This window comes from Zootoca vivipara, chromosome 5 (genome assembly GCF_963506605.1).
Source record: "Zootoca vivipara chromosome 5, rZooViv1.1, whole genome shotgun sequence".
Taxonomy (NCBI): domain Eukaryota; kingdom Metazoa; phylum Chordata; class Lepidosauria; order Squamata; family Lacertidae; genus Zootoca; species Zootoca vivipara.
Window position 1 is genome coordinate 39,450,605 of NC_083280.1, and position 22,081 is coordinate 39,472,685.

General features: G+C 42.7%; 2 protein-coding genes across 8 annotated transcripts in view; one reads left to right on the forward strand and one right to left on the reverse strand.

The window, feature by feature from the left end:
- Window positions 1-15,756, reverse strand: part of PPP2R3A (protein phosphatase 2 regulatory subunit B''alpha) — a 32,849-nt gene extending 17,093 nt beyond the window's left edge. Inside the window, exons 1-5 of one of the 5 annotated variants that reach the window (XM_060274617.1) lie at window positions 15,054-15,756; window positions 11,573-11,656; window positions 7,994-10,385; window positions 1,460-1,717; window positions 331-434 (exon numbers count right to left, since the gene is read on the reverse strand). In XM_060274617.1, the coding sequence (XP_060130600.1) occupies window positions 331-434; window positions 1,460-1,717; window positions 7,994-9,949 (2,318 nt within the window). In that variant the 5' untranslated portion in view covers window positions 9,950-10,385; window positions 11,573-11,656; window positions 15,054-15,756. The other 4 variants (XM_060274619.1, XM_060274618.1, XM_060274620.1 and 1 more) reach the window with 4 other exon arrangements.
- A 5,722-nt stretch (window positions 15,757-21,478) lies between these two features.
- ARMC8 (armadillo repeat containing 8) overlaps window positions 21,479-22,081 on the forward strand; it is a 58,337-nt gene continuing 57,734 nt past the window's right edge. For 2 of the 3 annotated variants that reach the window (XM_035132690.2, XM_035132691.2), the window contains exon 1: window positions 21,480-21,737. In XM_035132690.2, coding sequence (XP_034988581.1) covers window positions 21,693-21,737 — 45 coding nt within the window. In that variant the 5' untranslated portion in view covers window positions 21,480-21,692. Of the gene's footprint in view, window positions 21,738-22,081 lie in introns of all 3 variants that reach the window. The other variant, XM_035132693.2, reaches the window with a different exon arrangement.

The window sequence follows — 22,081 nt, forward strand, 5'->3', positions numbered from 1 at the left end:
TGGTTGGTGGACAACAGGATGAAAAACAAACCAGATCCCACAAGCCGAAGGTTTGCCCACTCCTGCCACAACGGGCCTTTCTGGCATAGAAAACTATGAATACATATGCAAAACTTGTATGACTACAAGATTTACCCCACAAACAGGACTAGCATTTGTCAATAAATACAGACTACATTAACAGGAAGAAACTGGAGACAGTATTTTTTAAAAAGGAGAGCTGTATTTAAAGGGCACAGTGGAAACACAGAAAAAGAATAAACAAACATGCAAACGAAAGGCATACTGTGCTGCTTTTTCCAGAAGAATATTTTTGCACAGTGTACTCACTTTCTCCACATGGCCACAAATGAATGTACAGATACAAATCCTGTCCGCTCTCCCCCTGACGCATTGAACATGGGAGCTTTCCAGTACAGAGGGCAGCAGCATATCTGTGAACAACACAATAAGACAGAATGTAGCTAGCTAGCATTCAGGCAGGGGCATTTTTCTTCTTTATGATGACATTTTAACAGAAAATAAGATGAAGAAAATGTAACTTCTGCCTTTTTTTTTAATCCAACTAAACCAGATTTTTAAAATTGGACCTAATACAGTACATTAATATCTGAATCCATTTTTCTTCTTACTCCAAAGTAAGTAAGTATTATTGGAGAAGGAACTGGCAAACCACTCCAGTATTTTGCCAAGAAAACTCCATGGACATAAAAAAGGAGAAGCTTTGAGAAGAAAGTGAGTGTTTCCAAGGCATGCTCTGGTTCATGGGGTCACAGAGAGTCGAACATGGCTAAGACAACTAAACACTCCCCAATTAACCAAACACACCCCAATTATTACTGATTTCATATGAGCCACTTAAAACCAAAATGAGACCATGTGCAGTATGAACAGCATCAAGCTGGTCTGGATTTATTCTCTCACCCTTAGACAAATGGATGGAGGAGACTTTTGTTCAGCCCACATTCTTACATGAACTAACCTGACACCTCCTGGAATAATGTACAGGTTGAAGCATAACTATCCTTTGGAGTTTGCACTTTTCTTGAGTTTTATGATACTGCTCTTGACTCAAAAATATTATCAAACTACATTAAAATGTATTCTTTTAGATAAAATACATTTAGAAATGAGTACACTAATGTAAAATACATATTTAAATCTTAGTTTGTGATTTAAATACATATTTAAATGTAAATTTATTTACAGTTTTACAGAGTTTTCTTAAGGCAATAGATTAATGTGGAAGTAGGTTAGAATGGAGTTATGACAGAGACTGGAAATAGACTGAAACATTCCTTTTGGAAAAGTTTCGCTTTTGTTTATTACTTCATCTTGTCACTTCAGCTAAAAGCCACTTCATCTGAGAACACGCTTTTTCTTTGAAAACCGTTTGCTGATATTGTACCGAGCCTTTACCTTCCGTAAGTCCCCAAAGCCTGGCAATAATGATATTTACCTTTGCAATTTTCCCCATTTCATTAAGCGGTACTCTTTCATCTTCAAATTCAGAAAAGGTTGCCTCAACCTTGGCAATGGTCTCCTCATGACTACTGCAGACATTAGGAAGTCCGTTGGGGAAGTAGAAATGTGGAATGTTTGTGGACAAGGGGGTACCAACAGTTACTTTATTCGCAGGCAGAAGTGCTTGTGAGCTGACTGCTGAAATTGCAGGTACTGGAGATGTAGTCACAGGTTTCCTCTCCTTATTTTGGACCTAGAAAGATAACGCATAAAAATTATTTTTGGTACAATAGAATGTGTGTGTGTGTGTGTGTGTGTGTGTGTGTGTGTGTGTGTGTGTGTATCCCTTTAGATAAACAGAAATTAATGAGCAAGCACCTAAAGTAAGCTGTGCATATGTGCCACCACCTAATTAATCCAAAAAGACCCTCAGGGGCATACAACCCCTCAAACCTTGGATAATTGGCAACAATAGCTATATATAAACACATACAGGAGAAACACATAGGATATTTTGATTAGCGGAGCTGGCATAATGAAGCTTCAATGTATACTTCTGATCTATGCGTAATTTTTTGTTAGTACTACACATTCTGGTACTGCACTTTCCTAAGTTCCTAAAAGAGCATCCATTCAAAGTTCTCTGAGGAAGTGTGCAGGCTCTTCTTGTAGCTTAAAGAAGTCACTGGGCCCCAACAATAATCTGATAGGAGAACATTTGTGCTTATTTAGAAGATTTATACCCCATCTTTCTACTACAAGGCACTGATGTCTGGAGTGCCCCTCAGCCAGACTGGCTTCTGCTTACCAGTCAAACAGTGTCCTGCCTACCTCCCCTTATGTTTTCTGCCACCTCTGTTGTGGGATGGATGGGCAGTGAAAAGTGCCTCTCCTTGATAGCTGTTTTGAGGGATTCCCCTTCTTTTAGGAGCTTATTCCAGGATCTCTTTTGTAACTGGATCCTGTCTGGGAAACTGTTACGTTAGGATAATAAAGCTGCTCAGTTCCAAGACCACTGGGTAGCTAGGTTTTGGTTTCCATGTGCAGATGAAATTAGTAAGATGGCTAGGTGAGTGTATACAATTACAAAATTTCCCAAAGAGGCTCTAATTGTGATGGAGGAACAGTGGAAGAGGAACAAATTTGCCAATAAGGTGATTTGGTTGACACCACTTGTGCCAATTTTTTATGAGAGCACCAAAAAGTGATGCACAAATAATAAACAGGGGATGCAAAGATTTTTGCAGACCCATCTCCTTGCAGGTGTCTCAGTGGCAGACTGAATCAAAAACTGTCTGTCTGTTTGCATCCTAAGACTTATATTTACAGTCCCCCAGTTAACGTCAAGCTAAGCTCTCAGCAAAAACTTAAGACCCCTTTCCTGCTTTTTACTATCAGAAGGCACTTTAGCAGCTAGAGATAACACACAGAATACTGAAGCACAATCATACATGACCTCTCCCACAGTCATTGGGTTTTAATCCTTAAAACATATTTACAGCAGAGGAGCAGAACAAAGCTTTCCCAACACAGCTGACATTTAGGGTCACCAAGGAAAGTACCGTATAACAAACAAACAAACAAACAAACAAAAGTATAACAAAAACAGAAACACATTGGAGCAGTTCTTTCTTCAGCAAGTGGCAGACAAGTTTTGATTATTTTCAACTAATAATCTTTATTAGTGTTAATATTATTATCTTCAAGAGAAAAATAGTTTTCGACTTTTCCCTCTTGTTTACCAATAGGGCATTTGTGTGCTTAAGCCTGGAAGGCCTATTTTTAAACCTATGGGTATCTGGTGCAAATAACCTTCTGAAAATAGAAAAGCCTGAGGGAGACACAGTTCTGTCCCCGTATCCAATAAAAAGATACAAAGAAGTATAAAAAGAAAAGCATGTTCAAACCTGGGCCTGCTGGAATGACTTCAACCTCTTCTTGAAGCGGGATGGAAGAACAAAATCACAGCCTTTTGCAAGGAAAGCTAACTCTCCTCGTAAATCTGGGTCCCTTCGCATAGATGTTTCTTTGATCATCATCCTGGCTTAGTTCCTGAGCAAACTTTTGTCTTCCCAGCAGAGGTATCAAGTCCTTCTGGGAGATCACTTCAGCCACAATGAGCAATTTTCTTGATTTGGAGTTTGGTGTTTTTTTATGGCCAACAAATTCTAAGTGAAACATACCTTGCCTTCTTCTTACTTACAGCAAGGATTGTTCGGTCACTGTACCTAGACGCAAGGCCAAAGAACCCCCCCCCCCGACAGTCAAATAATCCCCAAGGATGAATACTTCTGGGTGTCTCTTTGCAATTCTTTATCAAGAGACATGATCTACACCAGAATCTATGTCCCTACATGACAGTCAGACAATCTGTCCTTGGCTTGTGATACAGCAGAGGTATTGTGGGAAGGGAAGCACCCACCACTACTACCAGTGGTGCTAAAGTTAGACATACTGCAGGAGTAGCTAAATATATCACCTTCCCAGATAGTTCTTATTTTATGAGCTTCAGAGGTGAAATTTGAGGTGCGAATGTACAGCCATCAGCCTAAGCTAGAAGCAAAAACATGCTGCAGCTTAGTCCTGTGTGAAAAATGGTGTTATGAGGTGCCCATCGCATAATCACACATTTTTCTAATTTGAACTATGAAATAAAATACTCAGAACTCTTTAATTGTTCACCTTTCTTTCTTACTATGGAAAACTTAGCTGTTTCCTACAATTCAAAGGGACTGCACAAGAAGAAAAAAATCAAGCATTTTTCTTCCACATTCAAAAGCACTAACAATGCATTCCTATACATGTTTACTCAGAAATTAGTTTTAATACTTACTCTGTAATAAATGTGCTTAGGATTGTGCTGCAGGTGGTTATTATTATTATTTTAGAAATATCGGGATAATCAATTCAAGCATAAGAAAGCAATTCTTTAAATATTTTCTTTAATGCTTCATTCTGTCACTTATTTTTGCTGGACACCACTTTTCAATCAAAAGCTTATCCTTATGCTAAATTTAATTATTTTAAAGCATTTATATACTGTTCAATATTTCGAAAATCTCTTAAGTAGTAACACACAGTACAGGTACTAGAAACTAAGCCCTTCTCTATATGACATTTTGAAAATACTCAAGAAGGTAAAGCAGTTTGGAAAGTCTAATTAAGTGTACTATTCCCAAAACCTGAGAATTAATGCTAAAAAAAAAGATTAACAACCATTGCCACTACTGTATATATAAAAGCTTTTATTTCAGAACAGAAAAGGAATTTACTGTCTGCAATTACAGTTTGCTCTGGAACTCAAGAAATGCAATATTTTTTCATAGTGGCAATCTGATTTGGGACATGAAAAACTAAGTTTCACATGTTTATTATTTTACTGTTTCAGAAGGGATAATAAAGCTAGGTCACCCAATCACATGTTCCAAGAAGTGATATGAGGGCCAGCAGGTTTATAAAGGTATATGGGGTCTCAGTTGGATCAGAAATAGATATATCAGCAGTTGAGACTATGGTATTCAAGAAATTTATTTAGCTTTGTTCAAGACTGATAAAGATTTTGTTTATCCTAGGAATCCTAAATGTATTTGTCAATGTGATTCTGTTATTTTTCCCTTTCTTTTTCCCTTTTATATGACGCTGCATTTTTAATTTTTAATTTAATTCTTGTTGTTGAGTTGTATTTTAATCAGTTGTTTTATATTTGGTGTTCGCTGCTCTGAGCCTGGCTTTGGCTGGGGAGCGTGGGGTATAAATAAATTTTATTATTATTATTAAAAGTATTTGTATACCACCTTTCATTCCTTGCGAACATTTTTGCTATAATTATAAAATTATATTACCCAGCTATTTAAAATAATAAAAATTGGCTTCAATTACTTTCTTCTTTCAATCATCACACATAGCAATTGCATTTTGTGTTTTGAAAACATCCCTGTGTTTTGAAATAGGAGCATCACACCTGATTAATTCCCACAGTCTGATAACATTTCCATACAGGAAACTGTGGCTGTATACAAGCAAGTATGTCTATCATTGGAACATATGAAACTGCATTGTATTGACTCAGATCACTGGTCTATTCAGCTAAGTCTTGTCTATATTGACCAGCAGTGGTTCTCTGGGATATCAGGCAGGAGTTTCTTCCAACTCTACCTGGAGACACCAGGGATTGAATCCAGAACCCTTCTGCATACAAAGCAGAAGCCCAACACTTGCTATGGCCCTTCCCAAATATCCCTTTGGACTATGGAAGCAATATTCCCCATTGTACTATGAGGTACTAGTCCAAATCCAGAATCACTGGCTTGACTACTATACAGTAAGACTGTGTCTTGCTCTTGTACAGGGGTTACATTCCAGGGGGGCAGTGTGTAAAGTCACAATCATGTATAGTCAAAACAACTCCCTGCAACTGTCCCTGCACCAGCAACCTTACCTTCCTGAGCCAGCACAAGATATTTTGGGGCCATCCAAGATATTGTGAAAGCCTCCAGAGACCGCAAGAGAGTTTCCCAGAGCCTGGTAATCAAGAGCTTTTAAGCTCTCTGCCTTGCTTACTGGGATCTTGGAAACTTTCATGTGGGCTCTGGAGGCTTTCGTGAGATCTTGGACGGCCCCGCAACACCTCACTAACACCACCAGAACCTGCGCAAGAGTTTCCTAGAGTCCGGTAAGCAAAGCAGAAAGTTTAAAAGTCATTTCTGTGCCAAAATAACTTTAAAGCTCTTTGTCTTCTGGGCATTTAATTGCTGAGATTTCAACTAGCCGTCTGCCAAGTGCATAAATTTGAAATCACACAATCCATAAGAATAGCCTGCTGAATCAAGAAAATGGGCCCATCTAGTCCAGCATCCTGCTCTCACAGTGGCCAACCAAGATGCCTGTGGGAAACCAGCAAGCAGGATTTGAGCACAAGAGCACACTCCCCTCTTGTGGTTTCCAGCAACTGGTATTCAGAAGCATTGTTCTCTCCATCTGTGCCAGCAGAACATAGTTAACATGGCTAGTAGCAATTGATAGCCCTTTCCTCCATGAATTTGTCTAATCCTATTTTAAAGTCATCCAAGTTGGTGGTCATCACTACCTACTGAGAGAGCAGGTTCCATAATTTAACTATGCACTGCCCAAAGAGTACTTTCTTTTATCCATCCAGACTCTTCCTACATTCAGCTTCATTAGATGTCCTTGAGTTCTAGTGTCATGAGAAAGGCAGAAAAGCTATTCTCTATCTACTTTCTCTATGCCATGCATGCATAATTTTATAAACTTCTATCATGCCACCTCTTACTCACATTTTAGCTAAAGTAAAGTACTGTAAAGTAAACACCTCAGCTCAACTCAATTATTTTAAAGTAGTGACCCTACTATACTGTATAGTCATAACAGTGGAAAAGAAATGGGGAAAGCATTTCCAGGGAGAGGGGAACATGTTCACTCAATTTTTCCAGTTCCAGCCTCTCTTATACAATTTAAAGGAGATATGAAACTAGACCAGAAGTTAGTAAGCGACTTCCATGTACTGAAAATAATTTAAAAGAACTTTTGAGACAATTCCAGAATGTGCTCTGGATGCTGAGAGAGAGCACACAGGGCTCATTGACACTTGCCTTTTAACCTGCACTTTCTAGGCACAGGTCAATGCTTTCCTGGTCAGTATCAGAGTGCTTTTTCTTTCCCCAGGAAAACCTGTCTTTACTGCTGAATTGGAACAAACGGCAATTCAGGTTTGCTGCAGGTTGCTGTATGCTCCAGTTCAGTGGTAAGGAGTGGGTTTTCAAAGAGAAAGCACTGGGTGTGGGAAAGCACTTGGACATGGAGCTTTAAAACGTGGACTTGTGCATAGAAACACAGCACGAAAACAAGTCTGGATGAGCCCAAGTGAAGCCTGCCATACTTACAACAGACTTTACACACATCTGTTGCAGCAGTAGTGGCCACACACTTCTGGAAGTTGTTCTGCGGGGTACAGCTTGAAGTACTATAAAACCTGTGAGACTGGATTTAGTAAGGCTATGAAAGGACATAAAAATAAAAATGTACCCCATAAGTAATCGTTGCTTTACAGCAGGCTTCCTCAAATTCAGCCCTCCAGATGTTTTAAGACTACAATTCCCATCATCCCTGACCACTGGTCCTGCTAGCTAGGGATCATGGGAGTTGTCGGCCAAAAACATCTGGAAGGCCGAGTTTGAGGAAGCATGCTTTACAGTATCACCCCCAACTAGTAAAAAAAAAACCCACCACACCTATAATCTACAGACAGCCTACATGCACACTTTCACACACGGTGAACATGTGTGAGTATTTTGCCATATGGACAAACAGCGGGAAGTCTGAAAAGGTGGCAGAATTCCACATTGTATGTACACAGAGTGAAACATTCAAGTATACACATACATACACAAAGAGTATATAAACATATAGAGTATATACTGTACTTTTCTATGCAGAAGTGATATTCATGTGGGAAATTTGTTGCATGTGTATGGCCCCTAACTGTTACATAAATAAAGATTTGCATTCTTACCTTTATAACCTCTGGCATCTGTTGAATAAGTGCTGGGACAGGCTCTTTGGCAGATGTACCTATGTAGCTTTGCTGAGCAGCTGTGATGGAGGGAGTGGCCAAAGTTTCCTGAAGAATGTGCATCACTTCCTTCTCTTTTGATAAGCTTCCTTTGCCCATTCGGAATTCTACTAGTTCCTGGGCAAAGTCTTCAATACTCTCCAGAATTCGCAATAAAAGGGTTTTGTCTTCATCCTCCATTTTATGACCATTGGTTTCCATGAGTTTTGATAAAGAGGGAGGAGGACTTTTGTCTACAGGTGAACAGATTTTGCCTTTATTTTCCAGAGTTAAAGGTTGGCTAATATGCTTCAAACATGCAGGATTAGTCTTAGTGGTAGTCTCTCTCAGAGTAGTCTCCATTTTCTGTGAAAAATGTTCCAAATCCAGGAGAAGTTTGTCTATCTCCTCTTGATTATTTTTTCTGGATTCACCTTTAGAAATCTGTACAGTACATTCAAATCCTTGAGTGTCTGAGGTTGCTTGGGTGGAGGTTTGGGGCAGCATTACAGGTTGAAATAAAGTAGGTGATGTTTTAGTTGAATTTCCAGCAGAGTCTGCCCTTTCTGTTTTCTGCTCATTGCTGTCTGAATTAACCCGTCTTCCTCTCCTCTTAACACTTGATACACTGCCCAATGCCTTTTCTCTATCTGATTCTTCCATAATGTACAGAGTTTCTGTGGGAGAAATGCAGTCTGACGGGTTTACAGATAGTAACTGAGGTAGCGCACAAGCATCATTTGTAGATTCTAAGTTTTCCTGCAAAACCTTTGAAAAATTCTCTATTGGAGTGTGGGTAGGTTTTGCTGAGGAGTTTGTGTCAGTGCTGTTCTGGTTACCTCGTAAATTTGAGGTGAGAGATTGCCTTGGCATAAAGGATGGGGAGGACACAACATCTTCATATCTAGGTGGCTGTTCATTGCCAAATACTGGAGGAAAATTAGACTGCTGCAAAGCAGATAGGCTATTAATTAGTTCTACCATGTCACCAGGCTCAGTTAGCCCAGACTGTCTAAACTCAAAAGGCAGTTTTTTAATATAAGAAGAAAACCTTGACATTAAATTCATATATATCATTTCAGAATTGGCTAATGAATCATTGCCACTTTCTCCACTGGCACTCCCTGAAGATTTCCTCCTGATGCATTGCTTTATTATATCAGTACACTTCTTCAAGTCCTCAGAGCATTTGAGCAAGATGTCCAAGCACATCTTAATATCTCCACTAGAAGAACCATCCAGCTTGTGCTTTTCCAAAATCTGTGCAAGAAAGCTATCCTCATAGAGAGTCTGCATTGGTAAGGAAATTGTAGAATTCACATTTCCCTCTACTGAGGTGCTGCTGACCTGCCATTTCTCATCTGTTGAGGAATTATGTGACAGGCCAAAGGGAGGAGGGGAATTTTCATCATTGCTGAAATGGCCATAGATCAAGTCAAAATCTAGTGACCTTCTATTGAATGGGTCTGACTTAACTTTTCTTCCCTTTCTATAGGTTACTTGATTGGAAGAATTTCTGAGTTTTTCAAATGAAAATTCTTTTATTTTCCCACTAGCGAGATTTATGGCTTCTCCAGTGATATCTTTCAGACTTGCAGTGTTTTGAACTGAAGACCCCTTTTTGAGCCTTGGGTTACTACTAGGAAGGATTTGATGGTAATCTTCATCCCCAGCCAAAGAAAGGGAATTTTCAGGCACTGAAAGTCTGTGAGTCAGATCTGAACCTCTAAGGTTGTGTGCAGGGACTTTAATTAGCTCTGCACAAACACTGTGGTGGGCCACTATGCATGCAACTCCTTGCTTAAATACCTGACATGCCCCTGTACAGTAATGCACAGCATGTTGAAGTCGACGATCTATCACAACACTGCTATAACAATTCACTGTTGTTATTACACGTCTATAGGTTACTGCCATAATGAGAATTTTAATTGGCTGCACTATAAACTGAGCTAAGACTGATTCTGTTCACTAAGAAAATAATCTTACAAGGGGGAAAAAGTAATCCATTGTCAACTGTAAGGTAGCTGCTGTCTGTGAGAAATTTAACTTAACCAGTGAAATGTGCAAGGCTAATTTGCTAATTTATGGCACACTGATTACATTTCATTATTTATTGATATACTGAAAAGTTATCTCCCACACAAAAAGTACCGTACTGATGAAAAATTGCTCCCCTTCTCTCAGTCTAAATAAATGTTAGAGGTAGAACTGTAGAACTTCAGCCCACTTGAAGAAAAAAGAAGGAACCGTTTTCTCTTGATTTGCTGTATTGAGTTTCAGATGCCATGTAGAAGCAAAAAGCATGTAGTGTGCTTAAACAATCCAACTCTTCCATTAATGTGGAAGATACCTGCAATGACAAATTGTAAAAATAATGTGAAACTTGCCATCAGACTTCACCTGCTACTTTATATTTTATACAGATATTATTGCAATAGTGTATAATCTTATTCATGCTTATTACGGTTGGCCTTAGAAATTTTCTCCCCAGGGCAAAAAATGATCGTCCCCCCATTCCATTAACAGAAGCTGACTGGACTACTAGCGGAATTATACTATTAAAACTGGCAATGCAATAGCATCCTCCACTGCCTCTGAGGCTGGCAGGCTTGTTTAGGGGGTGCATGATAAATCATGTAGCATACACAGGTGTGGTCTGACCAAAGCAGAATAAAGTGTTACTATTACTTCCTTTGACAGAGATACTTAGTCTCCAAAGTGTTTCCTGAATCATCATTTTAAGACTGTGACAAACCTGCAGACTGAACTATTATCATGCTCTTTATTAGTAACATTTTTAATCTCCTCCTACCCTTTATTATTACTGTTTATTGTTTAACATTTAGCACAAGGAAGCGCTCTGTGAAACTCTATGAAACTGCTCAATGCTTTGTGGTTTTTGGTTAGACAAAGTCATAATGTTATTATCCCTATTTGGTTTCCCCCCCTAACAGACCAAGATTTCTGCATTGCAGGGGGTTGGACTACATGACCCTCATGGTTCCGTCCAATTCTACAGTTCTATGAGTCTACTGCCTGGGGACGGATTGATTGATCCTCCTCTTGCTCATGTGCATATATATTTATTTATTTAATTATTTATTTACTTAGTGCACTTCTGTCTTGCCTCTCCTCCATCCTGAAGCTCAAAGCAGTTCTCATGGTCTCTCAATCTATTCTAGACACTGACCAGCCCAAATATTGCTTAGCAAGGTGGCTGCATCATGTGCTCTCATATTCCTTCACCAGTAGTTGCCAATGATCAGTTGGCAGCATCAGCAATGGATGCTTGTTTGTTCTGTCTTCCTCCTTTCATTCCACTTCATCTAACTCTACTGTCTTTACTCCCTCTCATTACTGTTTTATGACCCCCAGCAAAACATGCATTCTCCACTTTCCTGCCGATCAGCATGCCTCCTTGTGGTACTTTCAATGCCCTAGTTCCTCTGCCCCATGTCCAACTCCCACACCAAATATGGCAAGGAGGCATGTTGAGGGCCAGGAAAGTACCTATAGGCAGGAAGGCAGCACACACACCAGCTTTTTGTGACAGTGAGTCTGGAGATCATGATGCATCCTCTGCTTGTTCTTTTCCAGTGCTCAGTATGTTCACAACGCTTTCTGCCAAGGTAAATATGAACCATAAAGGAAGCCAAAGGGGGAAAAAATGAGAAGGAAACACAAGAGTGTTACAATATTGTATTCCACAGGTAAATGAGAATTTATATTCACATGGCAATACAGGTGATATATAAATACATCTCCATCCCTCAACATAACTACAGTATTAATATAGGCAAGGGTCACCATTATCTATTTTTTTCTTTTGCTACACATTTTTCTATGGAAAGAAGAATACAGTAACAGGAAGCAGAAGTGTGTGTGTGTGGGGGGGGGTGCTTCTAAATCTATAAATGAAGATACCAGATTAGGAATATATTTATGTGAATACAAGACTTCATTTTTGTGTTGAGGCATCAAATTTGTCTTACTTAGTTCATAGTGTTGACTCTTGCATTTTAGACATTCTGGCGATTGTCTAATTTGGAAATATGAAAATAAATACTAGCATTCTCTCATATAAGGAAGGAGAACCCCATGAAAACTAGCAGTCTGAACATTCCTTTAAAAAAACTCTTGTTCTATGGCTATGAGCAGGAATGCAGCTGTACTTTTGTGGATATGTGAATTGGCTTTCCTTTGGGGAAAACTTTTCCTACTATCAACTAAAAACATTAGAAGTAGCTGAATTAGGACTACTCCCAAAATTATTGATACTGTAGTTCTTGAGGGTTGGACTAGATAACCCTTGGGGTCTCTCCCAACTCTATGATTCTGTGACTCTGTGACTGTTCTAGTTCATGATCAGTTTGCATTGAACACTGGCCAAGCCTGTTTCCCTACCATAGCTGCCAAGTTATCCCTTTTTTAAAGGGATTTTCCCTTATGCTGAATAGGCTTCCTCGCGAGAAAAGGAAAAACTTGGCAGCTATGTTCCCTACACAAATTTGAATATTTACCTAAATGTCCCTGTAGCTACATGTTGCAGGACTCATAAGAGGACAAAGTATTTTACATTTTCTGATCAAGGAACATTGTAAGATCAAGTCCATGGACAAAGCCTAGCAAAGGTGCCCATGGAAAGTTCACAAGCAGAACCTGAGCACAAACACATTCTTGGTAAGCTTCCAAGGAATCCCAGAGATTCTAGAAGCTCAACCTTAAAACATATGTGGTCTATAAACACTGATGCCTTTTGCTTCTTTACGGTACAGTACCTAATTAGGTACAGTACTGTACCTATTTTCCCAAGCCTAACTCAAGCACTTCTTTCCAGGCTCAAAACACATGACCTGTTCTTCCTCACCTGAACTCAGACACCAGTCTTTGTCTTACTACACCTGTTGCCTATTTATCTTCGTATCTTCTTGCTTCTATAAAATACAATGCACATGCAGTAGACAAATCTTCAGTGTACTCCTGCGAGGCCTCGCAGTGGCGACAGGAATTGACAACAGAAGCGGCGGTGGCCTGCAAGTCCTCGCGGCAGTGACAGGAGGTGACGGCAGTAGTCGCATCTTGTGAGACCTTGCGGCAGTGGCAGAAAATTCCAGCAATAATACCGTAGTGGCAGCCTGCAAGGCCTTGTGGTGACACAAGCAGGGGGGCTTGAGAGGCCTCACCGTGGTGGCAATAAGTAGCCGAGGCCTGCAATTCCTCCTGGCAGTAGTTGGAGGCAGTGGCAGAAGCTGTGGGAGCCTGCCTCAGCAAGGCCTTGCAGGCCACCGCCGCTTCTGTCTCCTGCCACAACCGCAAGGCCTTGCAGGCCACTACTGCCACCGCCACAACAAGGACTTGCAAGCCGCCGTCACTTCTGCCACCACCACCCACTGCCGTGGCAAGACTTCACAGGCTGCTGAATTATTGTGCCACTGCTGTCAGGCTGCTTCTGCTTCTGCTGCCTAGCAGGCCTGCTGGCAGTCTGGCAGTCCTAGATTATTTGTATTCACTATGAATCATCATTGTATTTTGAATTATTCTGAATACCACCATTTGGTAGCCAAGCTTCAAACCAAAAGTCTTATTATTATTATTATTATTATTATTATCAATAATAATAATAATAGGCAAGGTGGGGCACCTGCCAAGGGCCTACAACATTGCTAACCTGAGATGCTGGGCCAGTTTCCCACTTCTCAATGGGAGAGTTGCATGGCAGCAGCAAATATCTGGCTCCTCCCAACAGCTTCATATCAAGAAATGAGGCTGCCCCAGAAGCTCCAGCAACATTCACAGGGACTTCTTGTTGAAGGTCTATTTCTTGTTGGGTGGAGAGTAGGAAGAAGTAATGCAGCACATTTATTTTGAGCCCTGAGGGCTTCTTCAATCACAAGGGTGTTGTTGCTCAGCTCCTTCTTGGCATCTCTGAAGCAGAAAAATGGGTGACTGTTCCAGAGGCTCCTATGATATCATCAGAGCCTCTAGGGTGATCATACATGTCCTAAGTTGAGATGCCTGCAAGGAGCTGAGCAACGGCTCCATCCAGCTCCAAAAAGCCCAGGAGTATCAGAAAATATTCTCTGTGGCCTCAAAGTGGCTCTGTCAAGGGAAAACGGGAAGTTTGTTTCAGAGAATTCTGCAAGCTGGGAGAGACGCCTAGGAAAAGCAAAACAACACTTCTGCCTCATATGCACCAAGGGAGATAGTAATAAGGAGCACGAAAAAGTTGCAGCTCTCCAGCCGTCCCTCCCATTGAGAACTCGCCCAGAGTCCTTGCGATATATATACAGTACTGTATACCGTAGGTGGGCAAAAGAGAGACCTGGTGCAAAGAGAGAAAAGACAGCGGGTATTGGTGTGTGTGTGTGAAACGGAGCGGCAGCGTGTGCTTGTGTGTCGGAGCAGTGTGTGTTAATAGGAGACCCAAAAGCAGAGAGTGTAAAGGAGGTAGGGGAAAGGCAGGAAGGGAGCTGCGATGGGCGGGAGGAGAGGGAGAGAGAAAGGAAGAAAGAGAGCGAGCGAGAGCGAAGCAAGGGCACAACAAGAAACGAGAAGCAATCACCGTGCCCCATGGGCACCTGTGCCCGAGGGCTCACCAAAACCTGCAGCCGGCCCTGACCGAGAGGCAAATCGACGGCGCTCCCCAGGGCGTTAAAAGCGGCTCCTGCTCCCACCCTGAGCCTCGGCTGTCACTCGGCGGACGCAGAAGCTGCTGGGGACAGCTGAGACGCCCGAGCGCCACGGCACGGAAGGCGCTGGGAATTCTTGAGGTGCCTCTTGTTTCGGCCCCGGCCCCGGCCGCTCCCTCCTCCCCGCCTCCTGTCCCACCAAAGTAAAACGCAGCATGGATTCAGACCGCGGACGAGGCTTGGGCGTGGGGGGGGGAGGAGAGAGGGAGGGAGGGAGGGAGGGAAAAGCTGCCTCTTCGGCGCCACTTTTCTAAGTTGTTGAGCGCAATTAATAACGAGCAGTTGGCCGTCAGCGCCTGAGGCGGCCAGGACAGTAGCTGAGCACCTACCCGCCGCCGGGGCGACTCCCTCTCCCATCGTGGGGCGCTCTTCTTCGGATGCAGCCCTCCTCCTCCTCCCTCCACCCTCCTCCGGGCCCAGGGAGGCTCTGCCTCTTTTCCTGTCCCTCCCGCGCGACGAAGGGGGCGCCCGCCGAGCGCGCTCAAGTGGGACTGGAGAGGGGAGGGGAGAGGCGAAAGCGGCAGTTCCCTGCCAAAAGAGGGCCGGGCCACGGGTACAGCATAACAGAGCCCTGCCTGCCTGCGACTTCGTTCTAGGGACGCCGCCCGCCCCGCATAGCTCCCGCCTGAAACTATTTTGGCGTCCCGTGCCTTAAGCCCCAGGCGGCAGTGGGACGACGGCTGGGGTGGGAGAGACTTCTGCAGCCGAGCCCCCGGTCCTCTTCGCCTGCCCCGTCCAAGGGAAACCGCCCTCTCGGGGGCCTTGGGGATTCAGGCAAGCTGTTCTCTCCGAGTTCAGGCTCTTAGGTGGGCGTTTAAACAAAAGGCCAACGCCCTCGATAGCAGAAAAATGTGGAGTTCGGCTGGAAGCGCGCTCTGCAGCTGAGGTCGAGGAAAGTTTCGGAAGAGTCGCGGCGGCTCTCGAAAGATTCAGCAACCAGGAGGGGAAGGAAAACAAGACGGGCTTTTCATTATCCGCTTCTAAACCACATGACTCTGGAGTTCTGGGTCCAGATCATGGAACCCTTGAGTCTGGCATCTGTGAAATGCCAGCTACTGACTCTTTCGACTCCAGGCCTGTTCCGAAAGTGCACCCGCCCTGTGCTATTTGGCTCATACTTGTTTGACTCACCGCACCCATCTTGTGTACTCACTCATCAGCTCCTTCCCCATTGGGCTGGAATAGACTCCTGGTTCTGTATTCCATTCAGTGATGTGAGAGTATATATGGTAGGAAGAAGGAACTTGGGTTTGATTTAGCTATGTGTCCTGAAATAAGCTATGTGTCCTGAAATAAGAAATAATATTTAGCTATGTGTCCTGAAATAAGCTATGTGTCCTGAAATAAGAAATAATATGTGTATCTGAAGAAGTGTGCATGCACACGAAAGCTCATACCAAAATAAAAACTTAGTTGGTCTTTAAGGTGCTACTGAAGGAATTTTTTTATTTTACTGAAATAAGCCGTAGGCTAGTCCAGATCATGCATCCATGACCAATGGTCAAGCTTGGTGCTTCCAAAAGTTCAATTATTCACCTTGGCATGAGGAACTGGAGTTTGAGCACCAATATTTAACAAATAAGCATTGGGCCAGCTCAGGGCTATTGAAGTGAGAGGAGCATCTCCATCGCAAAGCACCAATTAACTTAGTTTGCCATCTTTAAAAAACAAAACAAAAAACCATGCACATCACCTTTCTACTAAACCACTTGATATGCATTGCATTTGATCAAAATACATGCACAAACACATTCAGATAGAATAAGAAAAAATGCACACTCCTTTTCAAGTGTGGCAGTGAACAAAAGTGGATAGGTGAGTATCTTCATAGGTTTTCAGAAATTGCTGTTTGTCAGGATCTCCTGCCTAGTGTACTAAGTGTATATTTATATGCTGCCACTTTCCCAGTTAAATGTTCTATGGCAAGGTTGAGTTTCCTTTGGATGAGAGAAGCAAAACAGGCACTCTTCCAAAGGCAGCATCAGAGATAACAACTGTACCTCAGGGATGCTTTGGCCAATTCACAATCTCTTGACTAGTATCCCAATTGAAACTGCAAATCTGCCTTTAGCTGACTCTCAGCCTACTTCTTCTCTGGGGTGTATTATCTTCTAAACTCGTATTACTTTCTAAATCTAAAGGGTGGATTTCAGGCCATCAGGAAGGCATCCACATTCATTAAGAAACAAAAAGACCATTTTGCCAAGGCCCTAACTTCCATCAGAAACCACTTAAAGCAAAACCAAAGTAGTAATCAAGATGAGGCAATTACAGAAAGAAAGAAAAGGACAAACCGCTAAACATCATGATAGCTGGGTTTTCGGGAATTCTACTGGTCAGGAGGATAGTCTATCATTCTCCAGTTCCGAAGTAGCAGAGAAAGAACTCATGAGTTTCATGGCTTGTGAGGAATTACTACCTTAGGATCTTTTGCCTGGGACATTATTTGCCTTTCCGGTTCAGGTGAACCAAAATATGAGAGTTGTTGTGAAGAAGCCCTGCTTGTCAGTATTTCTGCTTAGACAATAGCTGCTGCTCCAATCCAGAAACAACAGATCTAGATAGGATGTACTTGTACTGGTTTTACAGCTGGTCATAAATAAAAATGTTTCAGGATCTGTTAAGATGCTCTCTCTCAGACTATGTGTAGCAACCATCACAGCTGGTATTTGTTCATTTGCTTTACTTGTTAGGATTTCCTGTATTAGCTGTAGGCATGGCAAAATCATATAGAACATACTATGCCAGTTTATGATTTGATAGGAACTGCTATATGTCAAGATCTTTTGCTGGAAACTCAGCTTACCTTTCTGTTGCAGACAATATAAACTCCCTGTCTCAGTATCTGTGGATCAGTAGCTTATTCTCTAGTAGTTCAAACATTGCAAAAAGACAGTGGCTGTCCTGGCCGCTAAAACACACAAAAAGAGACCTTTTTTTGGTAAGCAAAACTTTATTCAGGCAAATAACAGTACTGTCTCAGCAGCAGACACAAGGCTCAGGCACCGTGGTTCAGCAGTTCAACAGCAGAGCAAGAAGTTCAGAATGGGACAGTAGCAACAAAGATCTCTCACATTTCCATGTCCTGCCCACCAAGCTTTTAAAGATGAGGCATGGCACACTCACTTGTCTTGTGGAAATATTGGGATTGCTCCTTGGGGTCTGATCCCATGTGTGAAGGTGAGGCCCAGTTCTAGGCAACAAGACTGCACGTTCCTGCTACTCCCAGCTCACTGTTCCCTTGGTTGTTCCAATACCTCCTCAAGCTCTAACGAGGCTTTCCATTTGGCAGGAAAGTTGGGGAGGAAAGCCGACACCTTGCTCCCCCTTCTGAAGGGGTTCAAATTGAGGTGGAGGGAGATCCCCTCACGCCTCCAGCCCAGGTTCCCACCCTTCAGTTCCCCTGTTTATTCCTCCTGCATCAGAGCCTGCTAATCCAAACCTGATCCCAACAGCACTGCAGGGCTCATGGCGTCACCTGTGCGAGTCTTGTGGATTAACAATTCATGTATGTTTGAATTCTGGAACAGAATCTGCCTTTTTGGTCCATATATAACAAAATATTAAAGCTGGTTTTCAAAACAAAAAACAGTAAATCAGTATCACCTTGTTAATTTGTAGAAACACCCTGTGTGTGATATATATGTGTCCGAGTGCACAATAAGTTGTGACCTAGAAATTGCAACATATCTGGATCTTCCTGGAACACCTGGTCAATTCATAACAAAAGAAAGTATGTGTGATAGAAAAAACTTGCCAGGCGTATAAAAAAATCATAGTCCTAAATTTTGTGGGAAATTGTATGCTGTGAGAAATTGTTATTTATCTTAAAAGGTAAAGGGACCCCTGACCATTAGGTCCAGTTGTGACCGACTCTAGGGTTGCAACGCTCATCTTGTATTATTGGTCGAAGGAGCCGGCGTACAGCTTCCAGGTCATGTGGCCAGCATGACAAAGCCTCTTCTGGTGAACCAGAGCAGCACACGGAAACGCTGTTTACCTTTCCGCTGTAGCGTTACCTATTTATCTACTTGCACTTTGACATGCTTTCGAACTGCTAAGGTGGCAGGAGCTGGGACTGAGCAACGGGAGCTCACCCTGTCATGGGGATTTGAACCGCTGACCTTCTGATCGGCAAGCCCTAGGCTCTGTGGTTTAACTCACAGCACCACTTATCTTAGTTTCATACAAAGAGCATTAACTGTAGGTATACTGTATAATGGTAGCAGGTTTAAAAACGGCAGTATAACATTATTGTCAGTATGTCCTACCTTTTCATTTGTACTTTCTCTGGTCCACATTTTAGGGTGAATGCCTGCGTTAGGCTTATTAATAGCAAGACATTATTACATGCACAAATCTCCTACCTGCAATTAGTATCTGACACTTGCTCAGGTTGGATATATATTTTTTGTAACCCAACAACCAACTATTTGTCAGGACCTCCCATCTGTTCAGAAACTAATTATTTAGTTCAGGGGTACCAAAACTATATTAAGTTCATTTGATTCCCTTTCTTGGGAGTAGCAAAGAACGGTACCTAGCTTTCAAAAGTTTTGCCTGTCACATTGTTGTGTCTGCACTTCAGCTTTCTCTTAAATACAGTGGTTTGCTTGTGCTTTTCTCATGAGGTTGTGTGACATAATAAATGTTGGGGACCCTACCTGAAACACAATCTGCTTCTGCAATCGCAATATAGCAAAATATCATAGCTGGGTTTTTTAAAAAAAATATTTAATTTTCAGGATCCTCAATATTTGTACCAGTTTAGAATCAGCAAAGCTAAGTAAGATCTGCCTGTAGTAATCTTATGGGTTATGATAAATTGCTATATGTCAGAATCTCTAACAGCAAATTAGAGTTACAGTGGCTCTATAGCCAACATAAAGCTATTGAGAAACAAGAAGGAAGTATCAGCATGCTCAGAAAACCCCAAAGTTTGCAGAAGTAAAAATCTTTAAGGAAAAATATTAAAGGAGGGGGAAAAACCCACCAAAATCCCCCCAAAAATCCTGCCTCCCACAATACAGACCCAAAAAGACTGAGCATGTGCTTAGTGGCCATTGAAAGTTTTAAAATTTCCTAGTTACAGGTAGGCAATCCTGTTGGTCTGACATAGTCGAAACAAAAAATAATAAAAAAATTCCTTCCAGTAGCACCTTAGAGACCAACTAAGTTTGCCGTAGGTATGACAAAAAAGCTCATACCTATGACAAACTTAGTTGGTCTCTAAGGTGCTACTGGAAGGAATTTTTTTTGTTAAAATTTCCTAGATTTGCATAGAGCAGTAAAAATTGATTAAAAATGGGTTGACACATCCATTTACAAAAGAGAGGAGGAAGAGGGGCACTGCTTTGTCTTGGGAAGACTGACTAACTGAAAATTGGTCACATCTCTTTTAGTTATATCATCATTATTCCCTGCACTTCTGGACTCCAGGTCTATTCTAAGCACATGTTTACAGCTGGTTTTGTTTGCTCATATGTTCAAAACTATGCTGGTTGCATTGTTTGAGCTGCTGGGGTTATATCTAGCTAGATAGGGTACATGCACATTTTTAAAAAAGAAAGTTTTTTGATATGCAGATTTGCAAAAAAGCATCAAATAATTTTCAAATGTCTGCTGCTCCAAGCCAGACAACAATTTGGAATCACACACATGAAGACTGCCACTTCCTTTCACCCTCTCTTCTTTTCCCACCTCCTGTATCTGCAAGTACAAACTTTAGTTCTAATACAGTTGTTTGTGGAAGAGTTCTGTGCAAAAGGGTTTTTTATTTTTTATTTTAAATTACATTTTTGCTGGTAGCTGCTTGTTTAGTAATAGCTAATTGTTGGCATTCTGCAACAGGCCTGTCAATAGACTCATTATATGCTCAAGTGCAGTCTGCTGCTCTGGCTTAGAAATTGAACAGCCAGGTCCGGGCAGCCATACAGATGAGGTCTTTATCGTTTTGTAACACCTGGCATCTATCCATTCATCTCCTAGGATCCTACAATTGCAATCTATGTGCACTCACCGGAGAGTGAAACCCATTAAACAGAGTAGGAGTACAGTACATGACTGGAAGGGATCGTGTTCTCTTTCCACTATTGACCTATCTCTGGTGTTCATCAAATTCTTGATCATCTTGCTTGTGTACTGTGTACTGCATATGAAACAATGTACAGGGCAAGTTACTGTAGTTGTATGTTGTTCCTGTATTTACATGAAAACTAATAAAAATTATTTGGTGGAAAAAGTATGGATCATTCATTTTTCCTCTCTTGCTCATTTAGTGTTGATGCAGCCCTTTAACACAGTCCATGTCACTTTTGTACATCACCTAATCTGTTTAATCATAAAACATAAGGGGACATATAGATTCTGAAAATTACCGTGCATGTAACCATAACCAAGGAACACCGAGTGAAAGTCAATGGAAGCGTTTATAGGGTTATGGCACGGTGTTGGTGAAATTCTCTGTCTCTCACACACAAACAGCGACAGCTCGATTCTTCCTCCCACTCACGGCCAAGGACAGATTCGGACAGGTGGTTTCGACTCTGCGCACGCGCATAAGCAGGAAGCCTATCTAGCCTCCCTCCGTCTCTCATTGGTCCAGCGCCGAACCGTCTCTAAAAGTAGAGCTGGCGCGTAACGATTCTTCTTTATCCTTAAATTCCACAAGCAGGTGGGAGTAAATCCATCTACTTCCGGCAATAATCCCGCCCTCCATCCCTCCCCGCCGACCAGTCCCCGTTGGCGCGTGCGCAGTGTCCGCCTCACGGAGAAGCAGTTTGTTTTCTTCGTTAGCTGATTCGAGCCGAGCGGGGCGTACTCCCTTCTCCTCGCTCTTCTCCCGGCGATGTGGCCGCGCATGGCGGCAGTGGCGGCGGCGGCGGCGGCGGCGGCGGCGGCAGTAACAGCATTCGTGGCTCCGGCTCTCGCGTGGGGTTGACCGGCTAACACTTCTGGCGCGCACCAAGATGGCGTGTGTGTTGGAGACGCCGCTCCGCATGAGTGTCTTGTCGGTGAGTGGAGGCCTGGGGCGGCGCGGCAACGGCGGCAGCCGGAGCAGCTACCGGTCCTGGGGAAGGGAGTCCGCCGCGGCGAGGCTTCTGTGGGACGGCTCTTCCTTAGCTTGGGCTGGAGGCGGAGAGTCTGGTCGTGCGGTGCCTGGCGGGGCGAGTGAGGGACTGCCTCCTTAGGTTGCCCGTCGCGGGTCCCGCCCTCGCTGGTTGCCCGTCGTGTCCTCGCCCTCGCCTCCCCCCCGCGGCCTCGTCTTCGCACTGGCTCCCTTTCCCCTTGGCGGACGTCCGTGCGAAGGAGAGGGCGGCCGGGGGTGGGGGTGGGAGAGAGAGAGAGGGCTCCTCTG